At 39.1% G+C, this 19,617-nt stretch overlaps 1 protein-coding gene across 3 annotated transcripts in view; it reads left to right on the top strand.

Moving 5' to 3' along the window:
- The window catches only part of PFT1 (phytochrome and flowering time regulatory protein (PFT1)), an 85,313-nt gene that overhangs the window by 48,649 nt on the left and 17,047 nt on the right, over positions 1-19,617 (top strand). For 2 of the 3 annotated variants that reach the window (XM_077376595.1, XM_077376593.1), the window contains exons 7-10: positions 915-1,125; positions 2,022-2,089; positions 2,254-2,659; positions 3,011-3,465. In XM_077376595.1, the coding sequence (XP_077232710.1) occupies positions 915-1,125; positions 2,022-2,089; positions 2,254-2,659; positions 3,011-3,465 (1,140 nt within the window). The remainder of the gene's footprint in view (positions 1-914; positions 1,126-2,021; positions 2,090-2,253; positions 2,660-3,010; positions 3,466-19,617) is intronic. The other variant, XM_077376594.1, reaches the window with a different exon arrangement.

Here is a 19,617-nt window from a genome sequence, read left to right as displayed (position 1 = left end):
CCCTTTACTCTCTCTCTCTCTCTCTCTCTATATATATATATATATATATATATATATATATATATATATATAGAGAGAGAGAGAGAGAGAGAGAGAGAGAGAGAGAGAGAGAATAGAGTTCCTAAGGTGTCACCTCATATAGCTTATATGAGGTGGCGCTTACAAAACATAAGGGGCCCACATTTTTGGGGTGATCGAAACCATTCATTTGAAAGGCCCTTAGATGGATATGGTGCCTACAAAAAATCAGGTCCATAGGATCATCCTAACCCTTCCATTTATGGAGGTTAAAAATGGGCAGATTTATGGAGGTTTATACCCATCCATTTCAACCTCCACCAATGGAAGCGTTAGGATGATCCTATGAAATTGATTTTTTGGGCACAACCTATCTATGTGAGGGCCTATCATATGAATGCTTTGGATCATCCAAACAAAGTGAGCCCCTTATGTTTTTAAGCGCCACCTCATATAAGCTATATGAGGTGACACCTTAGGAACTCTATTCTCATATATATATATATATATAAGTCGATCCAACGGCCGGGGAGGAAGAATGAAGCTCTCAAAGTTGAGTGGCAGTTTCTGTAATTTAGTGTTACAAAAAATTTACAGAAACTGCTACCGAACTTTAAAAGCTCTGTTCTCATTCTCCGGCCATTGGATCGACTTGCAATTTTAGGGGGTGACTCGTCGGTCGGAAAGGATCAAAACGCCACTGGCACTTTTCAGGTCGCGGGCGGTAAGCTGTTTTCCGGGAGTTTGCATAGGTAAGCTCCCTGTGCAAACTCTTAGGTTCCCTTTTCCCGTACACACACAAAAACACATCTGCACATGCTTATCCACCTATCCAAACACTTTCAGTTATCATAAATCATAATTCATTATACTAAATTACAATACTGTCTATATAGGCTAAGCGTAATCCTCGAGCAGCAGACCCAGCAGTAGATAATGTTAAAAACACGCAGTTCCTTGTTTTACTCTCGGAGAATTTTATGGAGGCTCGTGCTGCTCTAAGTCGTCCTGGAATAACAAGCTTAGCACCAAATCAAAGTCCACTGAAGGTGGATTCGGCTTCTGTTCCTCCTATTTCAGGACCTCTTCCAACGGCGATCCCCTCAGGTTTTTTTTTTGTCTTCTATTTGATGTCTTTATTTTATTCCTCTTCTTTGCCATAATATCTATTATCTTCTTGTAACCCAAGTTCAAATACTATTTATGATTTTGTTGGATTCTTATCTTTCTATCACTTAGATACAGCTTGAAATAACCTCTCGTGTTTTCATTCTTTGGCGACATTTGATAGAAAGCCCAAAGAATTGTGTCTAGTTTCTGATAAAGCACTATGTGTTTCTTTCCTTGTTGCTATCTGTTATATAGTCACAGATTGAAGCTATCAAATCTTGATTTTTTTCCGTCTTTGAATTTGATGAATTTTTGGCTAAATAAATTAGTGAAAATGGGTATTTGGAGAAGTTTGTAATAATCTTAGCTTAATACTAACTAATGCAGAACGACAAGAATCATTAACCTGGGTTCGAGTCCGAAACCCAATCTTTAGTGTATTAGTGGTATACTTTACCATTATGTTTTACATATAGGTATATGAATTGCGTATTAAATGTGGTTTATTATATATTAATTTTTTTTATTTGAATTACATGTGAAATCTAGTATGTACTGATTTGTTATATATAAATTTTTGTTTGAATTACATTTGAAATCTGGTATGTTTTGATTTCTTGGACATGCGCAACAAGGCATGTCACTAGGTGTTTGAGGTATTCAATTGTTATGAGTACTTTTTCTACTTATGTGATGGTTTTTGAGTATGTATTTGCGCTTAATGTAGTACTTCCTAGAGTTTAATATTAAATGTCCATCATTTGCATATGTTATATATAACTACCTTCTTCATTACGCAGTAAAAATGTTCTTGTACAATGTATCGCGATATAATAATGCACACATAAATTTCTGCCGAGGGGAATGCTTACGTTGTATTGTTCTGTTCTCAGTGAGTGGATCAATTATGAATCGGCAACCAGTTTCTGTTGGAAATGTTCCCACTGCAACTGTTAAAGTGGTATGACCATATATATTCTCCCATAGTTACCTTTAAAAAAAAATCTCCTGTAGTTTGCTTGAAATAATACTGAGGGAATTAATAACTCTTTTTATCATATCTTATTTCATCAGAATTCTACTGTTCTACCCAAAACCCATTAACCCATTATTGAATTTGTTCAGGAACCAAACACTGTGACTTCCTTGGTATCTGGAACTTCCTTTTCACACCTACAAACTCACAGTACCTCGCAAGGTGTCCCAAGCTTGCAGACTTCGTCACCATCAACCACTTCTCAAGAGATGGCTACAAATGGGGACGTTGTGAATGAATTTAAGCCGTTGGTTAATGGTATGCCTCAGCCACTACGTCCTACGGGTCCTGCCGCAGCAAATGTGAGCATTTTGAACAACCTTTCTCAAGCCCGCCAGGTGATGAACTCCGCCACTCTGACTGGAGCAGGTTCTCTAGGGCTTCAAATGATGGGTGGAACTCCTATGGCAATGCACATGTCAAACATGATCTCCAATGGAATGTCATCATCCACTTTGCCCCCTGCTCAAACTGTATTCTCGTCAGGGCAGTCAGGTACATAGTTAGCAAAATGTGATACGGCAAAAAAACGGGACGGAAAAAATTCGAGTTTAATGCGGTATTAGTTCAAAAAAGCGTAGTAAAAAAATGTAAACACAAAAAAAGTGTTTAACATTTTGTCATTTACAAAATATGGTGGGGGTAAAATTGGAAAGTTGGCCAAAAAAACGTGTTTAAGACGTTTAAAATGCGTTTTAGATGTGTTTAAAACGTTTTCCTAAAAAAATGGAGTTTTTTTTTACTGTCAAAGTTTTAAACAGAATACTAAACGGCACTCCAATAAAAAACAATATTTTTCAAAAAAAAAAACGCCGTTTAAATTGGAGTTTTGCTAACTATGGTCAGGTATAACATCAATTGCTGGGTCAGGGTCATTAGTGGGGACCGGCCAGGTTGCACAAAACACGGCCCTGGGTTCATTTACGTCCACAAATTCTACTATATCCGGAAACTCGAACCTTGGAATTTCTCCACAATTGGGCGCTCTTCAGGGAGCCATTGGTATGGTTCAGTCAGTACCTGGGATGGGCCAAGGAAATCTCGGTTCTGGGGCGCAAATAGGACAAAATGGAATTGGTATGAACCAAAATGGAATGAATGGTCTTGGTCCATCAAATATGTCATCCGGTGCCGGCACAATGATTCCGACTCCGGGAATGTCTCAGCAAGTACAGGGAGGAATTCAGTCTCATAATGTGACCAATGGTTCTGCCGCTAACATGTCTTTGCCACAACATACATCTGGGTCCATACAATCACAGTCCATACAATCACAGTCTAAGTATTTGAGGGTTTGGGAGGTAATCTTTTTTTTTTCTCTCGTAATTTTGTTATTCTTGTTAAATGACCAATTATGAAAACTTCTCATGCCTGTCATTTAATACTCTAACTTCAATTTTAACTTCCCATCTTTTCCAAATTAAACTACCTGCATGATGGTTATGAAAAGTGTTTGATACATTTCAGTCAAAGGGTCAGTCTTAAACAAAGTTTAGGACTGACATTTGACCTCCTACAGCAATATCTTATTGACTTAAGATCAAACTAAGAATCATAAATTTGAGAGTCAAATGTAATTTGAGCCTAAGAATCTGTTATTTCTTGAGAAGTATGCACTCAAATTTACACCTTGAGGTAATTTTCATTCAACTTTATAATGTTCTCATTGTTCAATATTCTTAATTAGGGTAAAATGTTTTCTAGAAATACACACTGCACTACTTTGGATCAATCACCTTTCAATTTTACAATTCCTAAAATTGTAAGACTCATGTTGATGAGGGGATTAATTTGTTTCTTTCTGGAAAGATTATCATCAATCTTTATTTGTATGTTCTTAATCTTCTTCAACAACCTCTTGACTTTTATCAATCATTTTTCTGTCCATTTGGGCTTTTTCATGAATTATAACTCATTTTTCATGTCTGTTATCGGACATCCTTGGCTTTGACACTTGAACGGTTGTGATGTTCACATTTTCTGTCTATTATTTCCACTTTGAAGTGGGTTTTGATCAATTTTTTCTACCCAGTTGGAGAATAATCATCATCTGCAACTTTATGTTGTTGTGAAAATCTCAAGTTCGAGAGAGTGCCGAGCCATCTCTCAATTATTCATCCCACTTGTAGTGACCAACCTGTTAATGTCTAAATTTAGCAAATTGGATACTTTATGAGTACATGTATTTGCTCTCACATTGATTCCAATTTATGGTTTAACTGGTCACTTCAATGAATCTTAGTGATTGGATCAGATTGGATTTGCCATCGTCTCTACTATCTTTATGCACTTGTGCTTGTCCTATTGATTAATAGGGCTGCAACTTGGGTCGGGCTCAGCCCGAACCCGACGGCTTCAACCCGATTTTGGCTTAGGTTGGGTTGGCATTTCCTCGGGTTGGGAAAAGCCAACCCGATTTAATTTCGGGTTGGGTTAGTGTTGAGGCCTTGGCAACCCGATCAGTCCTTAACCCGACCTCCGTCCTCTGATTTTATCTTGATTTGCCCAAGGTGAACCCGAACCAACCCGACTCAACCCGATCCGATTTCAGGTTACATGGGTCGGTAGGGTTGAGAGATTTAGAGGTGGGTTGGGTTGGGGTTGACCATCCTCAGCCCAAGGCTCGGGTTGGGTTGGGTTAGGGTTGAGGGAATGCTCTCTCGGGTTGGGTTAGGGTTGGCTTCAACCCGGTCCACCCAACCTGAGTTGCACCCCTATTGATTAACCAATTGCAAATGGGATAAGAGAGATCCGAAACTTTGTGATCCATGTCATTTTTTTAGGTTTATTTATATGTTCTAGAACAAAGGAATTGTAGGGTGTTTGAGGGGATTCTCTTATAGGTGTTGGCTATCATTTGAGGAGTGATGATGGATTTTGGCCGACCAGATGTTTCTGTTCCTGGTTATATGATCATGTGTCTTTTGATCACGGGGCAGACAAAGCTATGCCTGAATTGTTCCTTCCTCATTTGGGATCATTACGGTTAATTTCGACAAAGTGTAGTAAAGTACCAAGGGGCACAACTCAGGAAGTTAGTTATAAGGTTAGATGATGTTTTCTTTTGAAGGATGATTGGTTTGAGGGTAGACTAGTTTTGCTGTTATAGCCAAGTATTTTTTTTTTTCTAGGAATAAATGTTTGGCTTTTTATTTCACAGAATTGGATGAGGCTACTGGCCATATTGCCTTGTATTTGGATTTGTTATTACAGATAAAAAGCATGGTATTTCAATCAGTCAACTCGGAAAACAACATTCCGAAAATTGATCCAGCTACCTTGGTGTTAAATGAGATTTATCCAATATAAATTTCCTTGTAAACCAAAAACTGGATAAACTTATAATAAAGTGATATAGTAAAAAAAGATTATTTATAAAAATAAAAACTGTAAACATATTTGAAAAAGTGAAATTATGTTTCCATTCACTTGTTCCATTACATTCCACTTTTTTAGGTAAATAATCTTACCAACTTTGTTACGGGAAGAGGGAAGCACAAAACAAGGATGGTGGTTGAAATTTTTTTAAATAAAAGTGACAGGTGGAAAGTACCAATACAAATGGGTTCAAGTATCAGATCCCGTGTGATTTATTTATAAGATGTACTTGTTTCTTGTATTCATCGACAAGGAATGTTGAGGTGACTTCCTTAGCAAAGTTTGGAAAGAATTGTAGAGATTTTGTTGTTTGGCTTTTCCTACCTAGTTTTGTATCTAGTTTTGTATCTAGTTTGGGTTAGATGTCTTTTGTTTGGATCTTCTCGAGCCTGCTTATTTTTTGTTTTATTATTTTTTTTCCTATTTTGATGAATTGCTTATTCAGAAGAAAAGTAGTAGTGAAAAGTTAGATGAAATGTTTTGAGGAAAAGTGTATTTTGTTCCTGTGAACTTTTTTTTCCCTTTGTGTTAGTTGCTCCAATGGTAGATCTTTCTTTACGTCAATGACATGAATTGAATATAATATTTTTATCCTTCTTGAAACTTTGTTATGCAAAGCCACTCAAAAACCCCATGACCTGGCAGGAAAACACGAGTGCACCGTCTCTCCGTGCGAAATATTCAAAACCTTACAAGGGTCGTCATTCTCCCAATCACATTATCTTGGTACTACGAAAGATCTTAGTCTTATTTGCCTTGTAAAAAATAAAAAGGTTAGGCTTTGGTCCCTATATTTCCTGTAACAATTCTACATATCATTAAATGCCTAATAGCAAAGGAGCATTTGTTACCTACACAAAAGAAGTCTCTAAATCCAAAAATTTCCTTCATGATCAAAATTTCCATAGGGCATCTGTAGAGAGGAGGTAGATCTTGAATGATGTGGTCATTGCGATTGAGTACATTGACTGAAACAAGATAGTGTGGGGGCTGGTTCTTTCCCGCCGCGCGCGAGGGCGTCGGGGGATCACCACATCCAGTACTCCTGGGAGTGTTAGTTGATCTGCGTTTCTTGCGGACTCGGGACCGTGATCCATACTCCGCAAGAAAGAGAAACTCAGAGTCGCCACCTAGGTTAGGGCCTAGGACACGTGCCTGTTCTTCTGATGAAAAGGGGATAGGTATCCAAATTTCATTGGTGGAACAATAACCAAAGGGGTTCTTTTGCTCTGGACCTAGAACCTTGTAATTTTGCTCTGTTTGTTAAGCCGCGGTCCTTAGATATCTGGGTAAGGGTTATGGTTACAATTGGGGAAGGTGTTAGGCACCCCTCTTGCCCGGATGAATCCGGTCTCTTGACTTGATTTGGCATTTTTGAAGAATTTAATCAGGATAACTTATCATTTTATCCTTTATTTGGATTATGCTTAATTCCAGAATGTAAATAAAATGAATTTAAAAAAAGAACAAAAATAAGTGGTAGTTATCCTGATTGAGGTCGTATGCTATGTGTAAGTCCCGAAAGATCTCGCAGCTGACCACAATCAGGTTAACTTAAATCAAACAGAAAAGACATTACAGGAAAGAAAAGAAACTCTGGGTTTATGATTCCCTCCGTTTGTCCAACACCGTGGAGCGCCAGGGCTCTCTTTTCTGTCTCGTTTGTCTATGGTAGGACCGGAGACAGAGTGGTGGGATAAGGAGAAGGAGGGTAGCCTTATTTACAGAGAGGAGAGGGATTTACGTTACAGGATTTAGGGCAAAAGGAGCCCTAAACCCTGTAACTACCCTGCACCGAGTTTTGTAATGTAAGTGCAGATAAATGTAAATTTACCAAAGGAGCGTGAAGACCTGTTGAGAAACCGTCGGCGTAACGACGCTGATTTGACAAGGGCTCCGGATTTGCCGAGATTTTGGCAGAACAACGGCGCTATTGGTAATAGGATTCTCCGAAATTCAGCAGCGTAACGGCACTATATGGACGAAGGGTCTTCAGGTGTGCCGAAATTTCGGCAGAACAACGACGCTATTTAGATAATAGGACCTTGTGTTTTCCGAAATTTAGCAGGGTAATGGCGCTGTATGGACGAAGGGACTTCGGGTTTGCTGAGATTTCTGCAGAACAACGGCGCTATTATAAAAAAAGCTTGTAGTTCTGCGAAATTCAGCAGAGTAACGACGCTATTTGTAAGATGTCGCTCTAAATCTTTGGAAATTCGGCAGAATGCCGATGCCCAGTTTGAGCAACTCATGAATTTCTCTACTCTCTCTTCTAAAGCAAAGGAAGTAGGGTTTTCTGATATTCAGAAGGATTTTTGAAATGAAAAACCTAAAAAAGAGGGAAAACCAGAGAGATTTAAACTTTTATAAAATCCTATTTATAGGAGGACGGATCCCAAATTCACAGAGTGCGAAATTTTCGCACTCTGCGAATTGGGGGTTATCCCAATTCGCACCCTACGAATTGGGACCTGACACTGACATGTTAGTGTCAGGTTGACAAGGTATTGAAAAATGTGATTTTTCATCTCATTTGGCTTCGAAAAATGTGATTTTCGTCTTTTTGACTGGTTTCGAGAAGTTTTGGCGGACCGTAACTCCTCCGTTTGGACTCCGAATTACACGTGGTCAGATCCATTAGATTCCTCGTTCTGAGGAGATTCCAATGAAACTAATATTGGTGGCATTAGGAACACAAAGTGTTTTTGGGTAAAGAAAATGCTTTTGACCCAAAGCTAACTTATCGGTCGAAAGGCCGTGTGAAAACGGACTTTTTGACCATGCCGTGAAAGGCGGGATACCGTGTAAAGACGGGCTTTTGTTTCACCTCTGGGGTAAAGTTCATTTTTGAAAAATTGTCCTAGTTTCATAACCTAGAGAGAGATTGAGAGAAAAACTTCAGATGCTCTGGGACTCGTCATGAGACTCTTCCTCGTGACAACCTATCATTAACTCCACCTTGACAAAATTGAGTGTCTACATATGCCCCTCTTTGATAGAGGGTGCAAGGCACATGAATGCCAAAGGAGACAAGAAAATTTTGTCACTGGGGACTAATGATAGGCTTGCAAGATTTATATCGGGTCCTTAGGTGTAAAGCCTTCATCGATGAAACTTGCTGTCAGGTCCTTGAGTGGAAACCTTTCGCTGACGGTTTTTGGGTTTTGAAAATATGACTGTTGGAACTAGTCTTGGGTGAACATCGTTTCCAACAGCCAGGAGGGTCATCGGAAGTCAGGTTTAGAGCCTGACTTGGGGTTTTCAAGTTCTCCTAATCTCCCCTTTAGGGTATCATTCTCAAGTATTGAATTTTTCAAATCAAGCTCAACTTGAGTTTTGGAAGAATGAACATCCTTCAAAGAATTAAGTTCTTTTTCAAGTTTTGAAATAGATTTTTAAAGGACTTTGTTTTTTTAAATTTGAGAATTCAATGTCTTACATGTGCAAATGCCATGAAGCAAACGTTTGAATCTTCTTTGTAGCTCGAGATGGGGATGTGAGCATCCTCTTCTTCACTTGAGCTTTTGGATTTCTCGCTTCCTTGGTCATCCCATGTAGCAACCAAGTTCTTCTTGTTTTTCCAATTGTTCTTTCCTTTGTACTTGGAAGATTTTAGGAGGAGACAATCCGGTCTAATGTGTTCGGGCTTCTTGCATTGAAAACACCGGGGTTCCACTATTTCTTTTCCTTTTCCTTCCTCCTTCTTATCTTTCTTTCCTTTCTTCCATAGTTTTTTGAACTTCTTCAAGGCTTCTTCGTCGCTATCGGCACTGGATGATGGTGATGATGAAGATGATGCCTTGGCCTTAAGGGCAATGGATTTGCCTTTATCCTTCTCCTTAAATCTCTTCTCGTCTTCTTCTCGGCTAAAGAGAATCATCTCATGGGTAATGAGTGATCCTACAAGCTCCTCCAAAGTGAGTGTTTTTATGTCCTTTAACTCCAATACAGCGGTCACCTTCGGATCCCAACTTTTTGGAAGTGACCTAAGCAATTTGCTCACCAACTCATCATCAGCAAAGCTAATTCATTAGAAATAGAGGAAAAACGAGTATACATTTCCGAAACATTTTCATCTTTAGACATTTGAAAATTTTCATATTTACTTCTAAGGAGGGTTATCTTGGAATCTTTTACTTGACTAGTTCCCTCATGGGCGACTTCAAGTGTATCCCAAATTTGTTTGGCGGAACGAAAGAGAGCAACTCTGCCAAACTCCTCCGGAGACAAAGCACAATAAAGAGCGTTTACTGCCTTATAATTCAAGTTGGCTTGTCTCTTTTATACCACACTCCATTCTTCAAATGGTTTAGTTAGAGGCATGTATCCAATTTCAACCATGTTCCAAAGTTCAACATCGATTCAAAGTAGATAGAAACGTATTCTTGGCTTCCAATAACTATAATTTGTTCCATTGAAGAAGGGAGGTCGGGTTGTAGAATGGCCCTCCGTAATACCACCCAAGGGAATTCCAATGCTGGCCATTTTACAAGAAGAAGGGTTTGCCAAAAGATCTTAAAACTCAAACCGGTTAAGGCTTAAAAAATCAAGAGCCCTAGGCTCTGATACCAATTGAAATGTAAGTAGGCCTGAGATGGCAACCCAAAGTGGGGGTGTACAGGGTTTTAAAACTTTTGCCAAAATACAAAATGCGGAAGCTACAAATAACAATGGCAAATAAAAAATTAAGCACAACGGAAGAACAAAAATCACAAGTTCAAAAAAATAAAAGAGATAAGAAAGAGTGCACCGGAGATTTTTAAGTGGTTCGGTCCAAACCAAGGACCTACTCCACTCCACGATGTACAAATGAAGGCCCATAATCCAAATCCTTAATCTAGAGGTTGAGAGGCACAAAAATAAGCTTGAATCACTCTTAGGATGTTCCAATAATATTTTAGAGTGTAAGGATTAAGTTTGGTGAAGTTTAGAACCCATATAAGTAGGAAAGAACCAAATATGACCGTTACAGGGGCATAGTGGTAATTTCGCAGAAGTCCCAACGGCTATATTTTTTTTTGCTTTCAGACCATTCTCGGAGTTCCGAGAGAATGTCTCGGAGTTCCGAGAAAATTCTCAGAGTTCAGAGACAATTTCTCGGAGTTCCGAGAAAACAAACAGGGATTGAATATTTCATCCCTGGACCATTTCTCGGAGCTCCGAGGACATTCTCGGAGTTCCGAGAATTCTCTCGGAGTTCCGAGAATTCTCTCGGAGTTTCGAGAAGCCTATTTTCAGCAGATTTTCTAGATTTTGTGCTGATTTGATTTTGGGCCTTTTGGACTTCTTATTCACACATAGATGGGATTGATATGAGGGTTCCAAAGTCTTGGAACACCACAAGGGCAATCACTCTACCATTATAAGTCTATTTAGGGGTGTGTGATTTACTCCATTTTATGCTTCTTAAAACCTAAACTAGGATTGGATTTTTACAATCTAAAAAGACTTAAATAAAATGATCTTCACTTTGCACTGCTTCAAGTTTTCTTGCTTCTTGGATCTCCAATGTCTTTGGCCTTCCGAATGTGGTCAAATGAGAGCTTCTTGGCCTCGATCTAAGTAACCTTGATATCAAACTATCATGATCTACAACTAAGACATTTAAACTCATTAGTGAAATAAAATCACTTGTGTTTTGGAATCATCAAAAGAAGATGGGAATGCCAAGGTGGGAACCATTGGGCTTCAAACGGCTTACTGGGGGAAAGGTTATCTTTTCTCAGACTTTCTCTGAGAGAGAGATCTGACGTGTTTTTCCTTCAACATATGATTACCTTTGCTGGGTAACGGCTTGCTGGGGGAAAGTTGACCTTTTCTCTTACGTTTCCTGTGAAGTTTAGAAGAAAGGAAGAAGACTCGACTCTTACTGAAACAAATGCTTTCGATTTATTTTAGGTAGGTCGAACCTTAGAAGATGAGTTTGGATGTATTTGTACATGGGCAGTATTCGCTGCCCGGTTTTTCAATCATGGTTCGAAGACCCTTTAGATTGTTCCAAGTTAAAGCATTTTGTTTTAGACCAAAGAGTGCTTCGCCCTGTCTTTATTGAAGGCATGTGTTGCCAACAACCAAGTCGCCTTTTGCAGGTTTTCGACTTGGCTGACCGTTTTGCCCTGCGTTTTGCCAAAAATGTCCTTTCGGGTTTCCGTTTCTACGGGCGCAATGACCCTAAATTTTGCCTAAGTCGTCTTTTCAGGTTTTCGACCTAGCGGGTCTTCAGATCTTCTTGTTTTGAATATTGGGAAGAGTTGCTTGTGAAGTCTTGATGACTTAAGGTTGTTTTCCAGAACGTGACCGAACTTGGACTGATCAGGCTGCCTACGTACCCCAAGGAAGGTTAGGATTAGGTTCTCGTAGTTCGAGGCTTTTCCGTGTGGAAAATGGTCGAATGGGATAACGCGAAGGATTCTGTTGGCTTCGCCAAAAGGTTACCGAACCTGAGTTTGTCAGGTTGCCTACGTACCCCAAAGAGGTTGGGATCAGGTCCGCGTAGTTCGAGGGTTTGAAGGCATCTTCAAAAGGGTTTTGAATTTGTAGGTGAGTCATTTTAGGCTCTGATCGGCTCATGGAGGCCTTCAATATTTATGAGTAATATCTTTTTATTTGATCGAGGTTGGTAGGTTTTGACATTCTATCTCTATTTTGGTCAAGAAGTCTGACAGCTTTTCCGGACAGGATTTCGTCAGCGATGTAGGGGCCAGACCAGTTAGGTCTAAGCTTTCCCCTAGGATCGAAGACAGGAGCTCGAAATTCTCTAAGCATCATATCCCCCTCTCTAGAAATTCACGGCTCAGCTCTGCATATTCAGTAGGTGCATCAGCTAACTGTTCTGCGACTAGGGGTGTAACTCGGGTCGAGTTGAGGCCAACCCGAACCCAACCCGAGGGATACTTTGTCCAACCCTAACCTGACTCGACCCGACTCTCAACCTGAAGAGTGCCAACCCGACCCAACCCGCATGCTATTTTTCTTAACCCGAACCCAACCCGAACCCGACCCGAGTTGCAGAAAAAAAGAACAAGAACAAAACAGAAAAAGCTTCAATAATAGAATATGATAGTAAAATAGGTTTCCATTCTTTGAAATCATCAAAATATGCATAAGACAAGAAATTGGAGATGAAAAAAGCTTTAATAAGAGAATGAAGAAAAATAGCCAATGGAGATTTTTAGGGCAGGGAAAACATACTTGGTTTATGTTATTCAAAAGAGAAGAAAATCTATTGAAAAGAAAAGCAACAGGCTTTTGAAAACAAGTCATGGTTTTGATCCATGACTTCAACAAGAACGGAAAGTGATAGTGGAGATGGAGCTGCTTTTCTTAAGCTTCTCCTTCATCTTCTCTATCCGGTGTTAGCGAGAGGGTTCCAGAAAAGGCGTAGAGGAAGGATAGGGAAGGAAACCCACAGACTCATAGAGAGGTAAATGAAATGCTCATACATTCACCCTCTTGAAATTAAATTTGTTTAGAATTCAAACTCCATTGACCTCTTGGAGGGTGTGCACACCTAGGTAACTGGGTTGCGTTGGAAACATGTAAAGCATTGGTAACAGGCAATGCATTAACTAAAGTAGCCGCCCATTGTCACATCAGCTTCATTTACTTACACATGAAAAGAGGCAAGGCATTGGGTACGTGTAAAATTTAAATGATTTTGAAAACAAATGTTGCCTCTTGTTGAAAAGCATTGATTTTTGGGTATTTGGAAACAAACAATAGGGTTTCGAGCGGGTCGGGTTACTGATGTTCAACCCTAACCCAACCCAAATTAAAATCAGGTTGGCTTTTTCCAACCCTAACCCAACCCGAGTTAACCAAAGGCCAACACAACCCGAGCAGAAATCGGATTGAGCCCGACCCAAGTTGCACCATTATCTGCGACAACTCTGCCTTTGAGTAACGTTCATGATGTCGGATTCTGATAACAACAGGATCCAACGGATGGTTCTGCCAACCAGGGTTGGTTTCTTGAACAGATATTTCAGTGGATCCATTCGAGATATGAGAAGGATTTTCTGTGATAGCAAATAGTGGATAAGCCTCTCAGTAGCCCATACTAATGCTAAACAGGTTTTTTCCAATGGAGTGTAATTCAGCACGTATTCCAACATATCCTTGCTGAGATCGTATACCTGCATTTTTATTGTTTTAGGATCTTCTTGTGCCAACATACATCCGAGAGCATTGTCTGTTGTTGAAAGAGGAATGGTCGTTAGGCGACTGCTGGTAATAACACCGGGGGAGATGACAAACAATCCTTGATTTTTTCGAAGGCTTCTTGACATTCAGGGTTCCACTGTTTGGATAGTCATCCTTTGGACTAGTTTTGTTCAGATCTCTGAAATCAACGCAACACCGTATTCTTTCGCCCTCCTTAGGAACTGGAACGATGTTTGCTAACTATTCGGGATATGTGACAACCTCTAGAAATCCTGCTTTCAATTGATTAATCACTTCATCTTTGATTTTGAGGACCCATTCAAGTCTTATTCTTCTGAGCTTCTTCTTTGGCTTGGCTTCTGGGAAGAGAGGGATATGGTGCCGGATAATTTCCTCGCTTAATCCTGGTATATCTTCGTATGACCAAGCGAAGACCTCTTTGAATTCTTTTAACAATTTGATTAATTCCGCACGTTCTTCAGGGGATAAGGTTTTGCCAATCTTTATCTCCTGAAGCAGGGATTCACTGCCGATGTTGATAGTTTCAATTTCATCTTCGAAGGGTTATGCTCGACGCTCCTCCTCTTGTTTGATTAATTCCTTAATTTCGAGGGGGGTTTCGTCTGCATCCTCGTCCGAGGAGGGTTGTTCATTATATTTTAAAGCATTTATTTTAGAAAAATCGAGAGACAAAGGCGAGTATAGAGAAAGTTCTTTCATTGATTTGCGAGATACAGAGGAAGAACTGACTGACGCGCCCTCGTCGGGCCCACTTACATTTGACGTTGTTTCAAAAGAAGAACCAAAATCGGAGATGTATTCTGATTCAAAAGACGAGAAGTCTGTCTCTGAAGGGATACTCGAAGTGAGCAATGGGACGAAGGTATCAAACCAGTTGGAGAGTTTTGCGTTGCCAGCATCGGTAATCATACTTTGTGGGGAAAAATGCAAATGCCCATACTTTTCCGCTTGTAGCTGTGACCGTTAGAGGGTAATATTCGCCCCTGATGGGATGATGAAGTTACCACTGTCGATGAGTTTCTGGATGGCGTGCTTCAAAGAGACTTTTCGGTCGAGTGGCTATTTTCTTGATGATATTCACAGAATTCCCACTCACTGTAGTTTATTGGTCGTGGATTTGGGGGAGGGCGAGGTGCACGAGCAGTGAGCTTGTTTTTTTTGATCAAAAACCTCATAACCGTGACCGGGTCAGATGGTAATGTGGAGAATTCCTTGTGGGGCCGTGGCGATGGTTTTTCTTCCAGTTTTCCTACTTTGGCTGAAGTGTTGATTACTTCTGTCCCTGATTCAGGATTCTTAGAGTATGCACACTTGAACTTTGGTACTGATCTTGGTATCCACCCTCTTGCCATTGAATCTTCTATCTTGTTGCCCGTGTCAATGAAATGTTTGGGACTTGAGAAACTCTGGACGGCCATAGGACGCTGGAAGGAAAGGGTTAGGTCCTGTTGCATCATGTCGATCTGCTTTTTCTCAGAAGGTTGTTTGAGCATCTGAGCTGTCTTTTGACGCCAACATTTTATGAAGTTTGAGAAAGACTCCATAGGTTCTTGCTTAGTGGACTGGAGATCCCGGCGAGAGGTTTCTGTTCTGTCATCATGAGAGAATTGCTTGATATATTCATTCATTATGAGGTCCCAACCCATAGTCGGTAACTCAGGCAAATTCAAAAGCTATTTTTGTGCCACGCCTTTCAGAGACATCTGAAAGACCAATGTTAACTGCTCTGAGGACAGTTTCTGTGATCAGAGCATGCCTTCAAACACTGCGAGATGCATCCGAGGACAGCCTGTTCCATCGTACTTGTTAATATCTGGCTACTTGAAGCTGGTGGGAAGTTGTACATCGGGGAATAGAGAGACCTCCTGCATGGTGAGTCCTGATGATCCCTGAACCTTAATGACTTTGAGGTCGTCATTAACCTTGGCAAACTTACCTTCCCATTGCTTAACCTTGGTGACTTTGAGGTACTTTGAGTCTTGGTGAGCAAGTCAAACTTCCTGAACAGTAGGAGGATGGGGTTCTCGGGACGGCCCAGATCTTGCAGACTGAAGGTGAGATTTTAACAAGGCATTCTTCTCAGAGATGTGTTCGACCTGCTGTAACAACCTGGATTTGGGGCAAAAATTTTAGACATGATTTTTTTTTCAAATTCTAAAATGCCAAAATCCGAATCACTACCCCAAAAAGTGAAACAACAACTAAACAATTATATTCCATTAACTGAATGTCTATTACATGATTTATCTCAACTGCTATTATCAAACTATGAACTAAATAAAAACAACTAAACTTCCGTCGGGCATGACAACAAGTCGCCCCGAAAAGAAATGCTATGAGTGCTCTCACCCACCTAAATGCCACCTAGACTTGTTCATTTGCAAAGGCTCCTGAATTTTCTCGTCTGCAAAATCTGGAAAATAACCTAAGTCAAACAACAAGCTCATGTGACTGGCTTAGATAATAAAAGTGACAAGAATGAAAATCTACATTATGAAGATGTTTCTCATGGCATTCACATATGGTAAGGAAAAGCAATAAGAATATCAAGATTTATTGCTAAGGATAAAGAATATCAATGAGCATGTGAGACTGTCAAGAGAATATATTAAATGTGGCAAATCATGGAATCATATAAGAGAAACTTAATCATACAGAGTACATATAGAGACAAGTAAACTACGAGAAGTATCATGTCATCTCGACGAGGCATATGGGTCATATCTATCTCCTCATAAGTATATACACGATGAAATCATCATAAACCCGTCGGTAAGTGGCCACACGTAGCTCTATGGCCTTCTCGTACTATAGCACGAGGCGTAATATTAATAATAATAAAAACACCGTGTATAGATTATGGCCTAAAAATAAAAAATCCTACCACAGGAAATTCTACGGGGATAATCAGTTAATTCAATGACATATGTGCAAAAAGAATGCAAATAATCATAGGAAACAAAAATATAATCACAGAAATCATAATTGTAACTAATATTATAAAAGTCAGTCATCACTTGCCTTGATTTCTTGAATGTAGAAGGAAAGGTCCAACTAGGGAAGAGAGTGTGGTAGTCCTGAGGTCAAATAATAGTGCAACTAGTGTCAATTTAGTTTAAGTATCAATTTCTAAACACACACACTAACAGACCAAAAATCTGTCCCATGGTGGGACCCAAATAATATATGTGTGTGTGTGTATACAACCACTTTAGGTTGATGCCCTGATTTATTTATTTATCTATTTATTATTATTGTTGTTGTTGTTGTTGTTGTTGTTGTTGTTAGGACTATTTCACATGAGAGAAATTGCTCACAAAAGACTCGAATTGATCATGTCTGCATGTGAGAATTAACCTTCATGCATAACCAACACCGACCACTTATGTGACACAAGCATACACACATGACCTAACAAATTTCTTTGCCTATGAAATCATACTCCCATTATGAGTTTTGATCGTTCCTTAAGTTTGTAAAACAACACGACTGACCTCACATATCAGCTTTAAGTTTTCAACATATTTGTAAAGGCTAAAATTTTTCAGATTAAACACTTTTGATGTACACGAGGGTGTTCATGTAAGGACTGATAAAAAAAAAAAATTAGATTCTTCAAATGTGCTAATATACGTGTACAATATTGACCCAAAATTTCCAGATTTAATACCTTAAATATATAAACACGGTCAGTCGAAGTTCCTGATTTACTACTTTGATTGCACACACAACTTTATTCGAAATCTTGTAGGTTTAAATCCTTCAATGATATTTATCTATTTCCTGTATATATATATATATATATATATATATATATATATATATAGGAAATGGTTTGTGTGCAGCTGCACAGATAGCTTATCTATGCATGGCTGCCACAAACCATGGGGGGGCCACATTTTTGGAGGGATCTAAAGCATTCATTTGGAAGGCCCTTCCATGGATAGGGTGTGTACCAAAAATCAGCCCTATATGATCATCCTAACCCTGCCATTTGTGGAGGGAAAAAGTGGGCAGAAACAGTGTCTGTCCATTTTCCCCTCCAACTTTGATTGGGTTTGGATGATACTATAGGGCTGATTTTTGGTACAAACCCTATCCATGGAAGGGCCTTCCAAATGAATGCTTTGAATCCCTCCAAAAATGTGGGCCCCCCATGGTTTGTGGCAACCATGCACAGATAAGCTATCTGTGCAGCTGCACACAAACCATTTCCTCATATATATATATAGCATAACTGATTGAAAGCTTCAGATTTAATATATCATTATACATGCATATATTTTCCAAAGAAAGCAAAAACCTTAGTTCTTTAATTTTTTTTTCCAGATCAGCAGGGACTCAAGCATTAATTACATATAGATAAAATTCTTGATTTTGATTTGAAACCCTATGATTTACTAACTAATTCAACTGAGAAAAAATACATGTGAACCCTTATGATCTTTTTTAACTAAATCAGTTGCAAAACTAAAAAACATATAGCGATGCCAAAAACCCTAAAATAAACTGTAAAATTTTAATAATAAAAGAAATGAAAACCCTTTATGATTTTATTGATTAGGTCAAGCGAAAAAAAAATTGGTAATACAAATGCAAATCTATGACTTTCATTAGTAAAAATCCACTCGCCTACCCACAAATCATGAGGATTTAAAACCCTAACATGTCTAAACTTACATAAGTAGAGATATACTTACTTGGAATTGAAGTTAAAAGATTAAACCCTAGTTTCCTCTTCTCTTCTTCTTCTTCTTCTTCTTCCTTATACTTACTTGGAATTGAAGTTAAAAGATTAAACCCTAGTTTCCTCTTCTCTTCTTCTTCTTCTTCTTCCTTCTCTCTCTCTCTCTCTCTCTCTCTCTCTCTCTCTCTCTCTCTCCCCCCTTTTTTTTGATTTGGTGAGGGGGAAGAAAAAATACGTGAACAGTGGGTTGAAAACCTCACTCGTTTGGGTTTTTTTATAAAGCCTAATTTCCCCCTTTTTTTATTTGCTTTCTTAATTGTTTAGGTCTCTCTCTCTTATTCACGCCTAAGAATGGAAATAAAACCCACGATTTTGGGTTTCTATGAAAACCCCAATCGTGAGGTATATTTGAGTATGGGTTTCCTATTCTAACCCTACTCTATAATAGAAGTCCTTCTACTTTTAGTATTTGAGAAAGGGTGTCATTACCAAAATACATTAGTTACTCTAATATTTCCAAAACAAGGCAAAGGGGTGTAAATATCAACCTAAAAAAGCAAATTAGCAAGGTTTTAAATTTTAGACAGTGATGGGACCCACTTAAATGCGTGCGCACACTCCCTAAAAAGGGTCGTGCATACTACGATGTGAAATTGGGTTTTGGTATTCTAAAAACTAATCCTCATCACTTCCTATTTAATCTCAAACATGAGATTACATATGGGCCCTTGTTTTATTAGAGACTTTATTTTAAATCTAAGCCTAATTTGGTCCTACAAATCTCAAACAAAGGGTGTCTTTATCAACTTGTTTAAGTAATTTTAATATGGTGCCATTATCAATATATGTAAGTGGTTTAAATTAGGGTGTCCTTATCATAATATAAAAATAGTGCAAAATAGTGGTTGTTACACCTGCTGTGAGAGGCCTGCTATTGTCTGTTGTAGATTCTGAATGACTTGAGACTGATCCCCTGGTTCTGCTATGATGGCGTGAGGATTTGAAAGACTGGGTGGTTCAGAAATTTCTACTGAATGAGTAGGAACTAGGGAATTAGGTAGTTCTGAGGTTCTCATCAAATGAGAATCGGTCCGGGACCAGATTTTCTCTTTCCTAGGTGCAATGGCAGATGAAAATATTCATACACTAGTTTCAGAGCTTTTTCACGCAAGGAGAATGAATCAAATAGACATTTAAGAGTTCA

This window comes from Tasmannia lanceolata, unplaced genomic scaffold, assembly GCF_043159265.1.
Source record: "Tasmannia lanceolata isolate RefF3 unplaced genomic scaffold, GAP_Taslan_0.1 ptg000002l, whole genome shotgun sequence".
In the NCBI taxonomy this organism is placed as follows: Eukaryota; Viridiplantae; Streptophyta; class Magnoliopsida; order Canellales; family Winteraceae; genus Tasmannia; species Tasmannia lanceolata.
The sequence above is the reverse complement of the archived record's forward strand: the minus strand, read 5'-3'. Positions and strand labels throughout refer to the sequence as shown.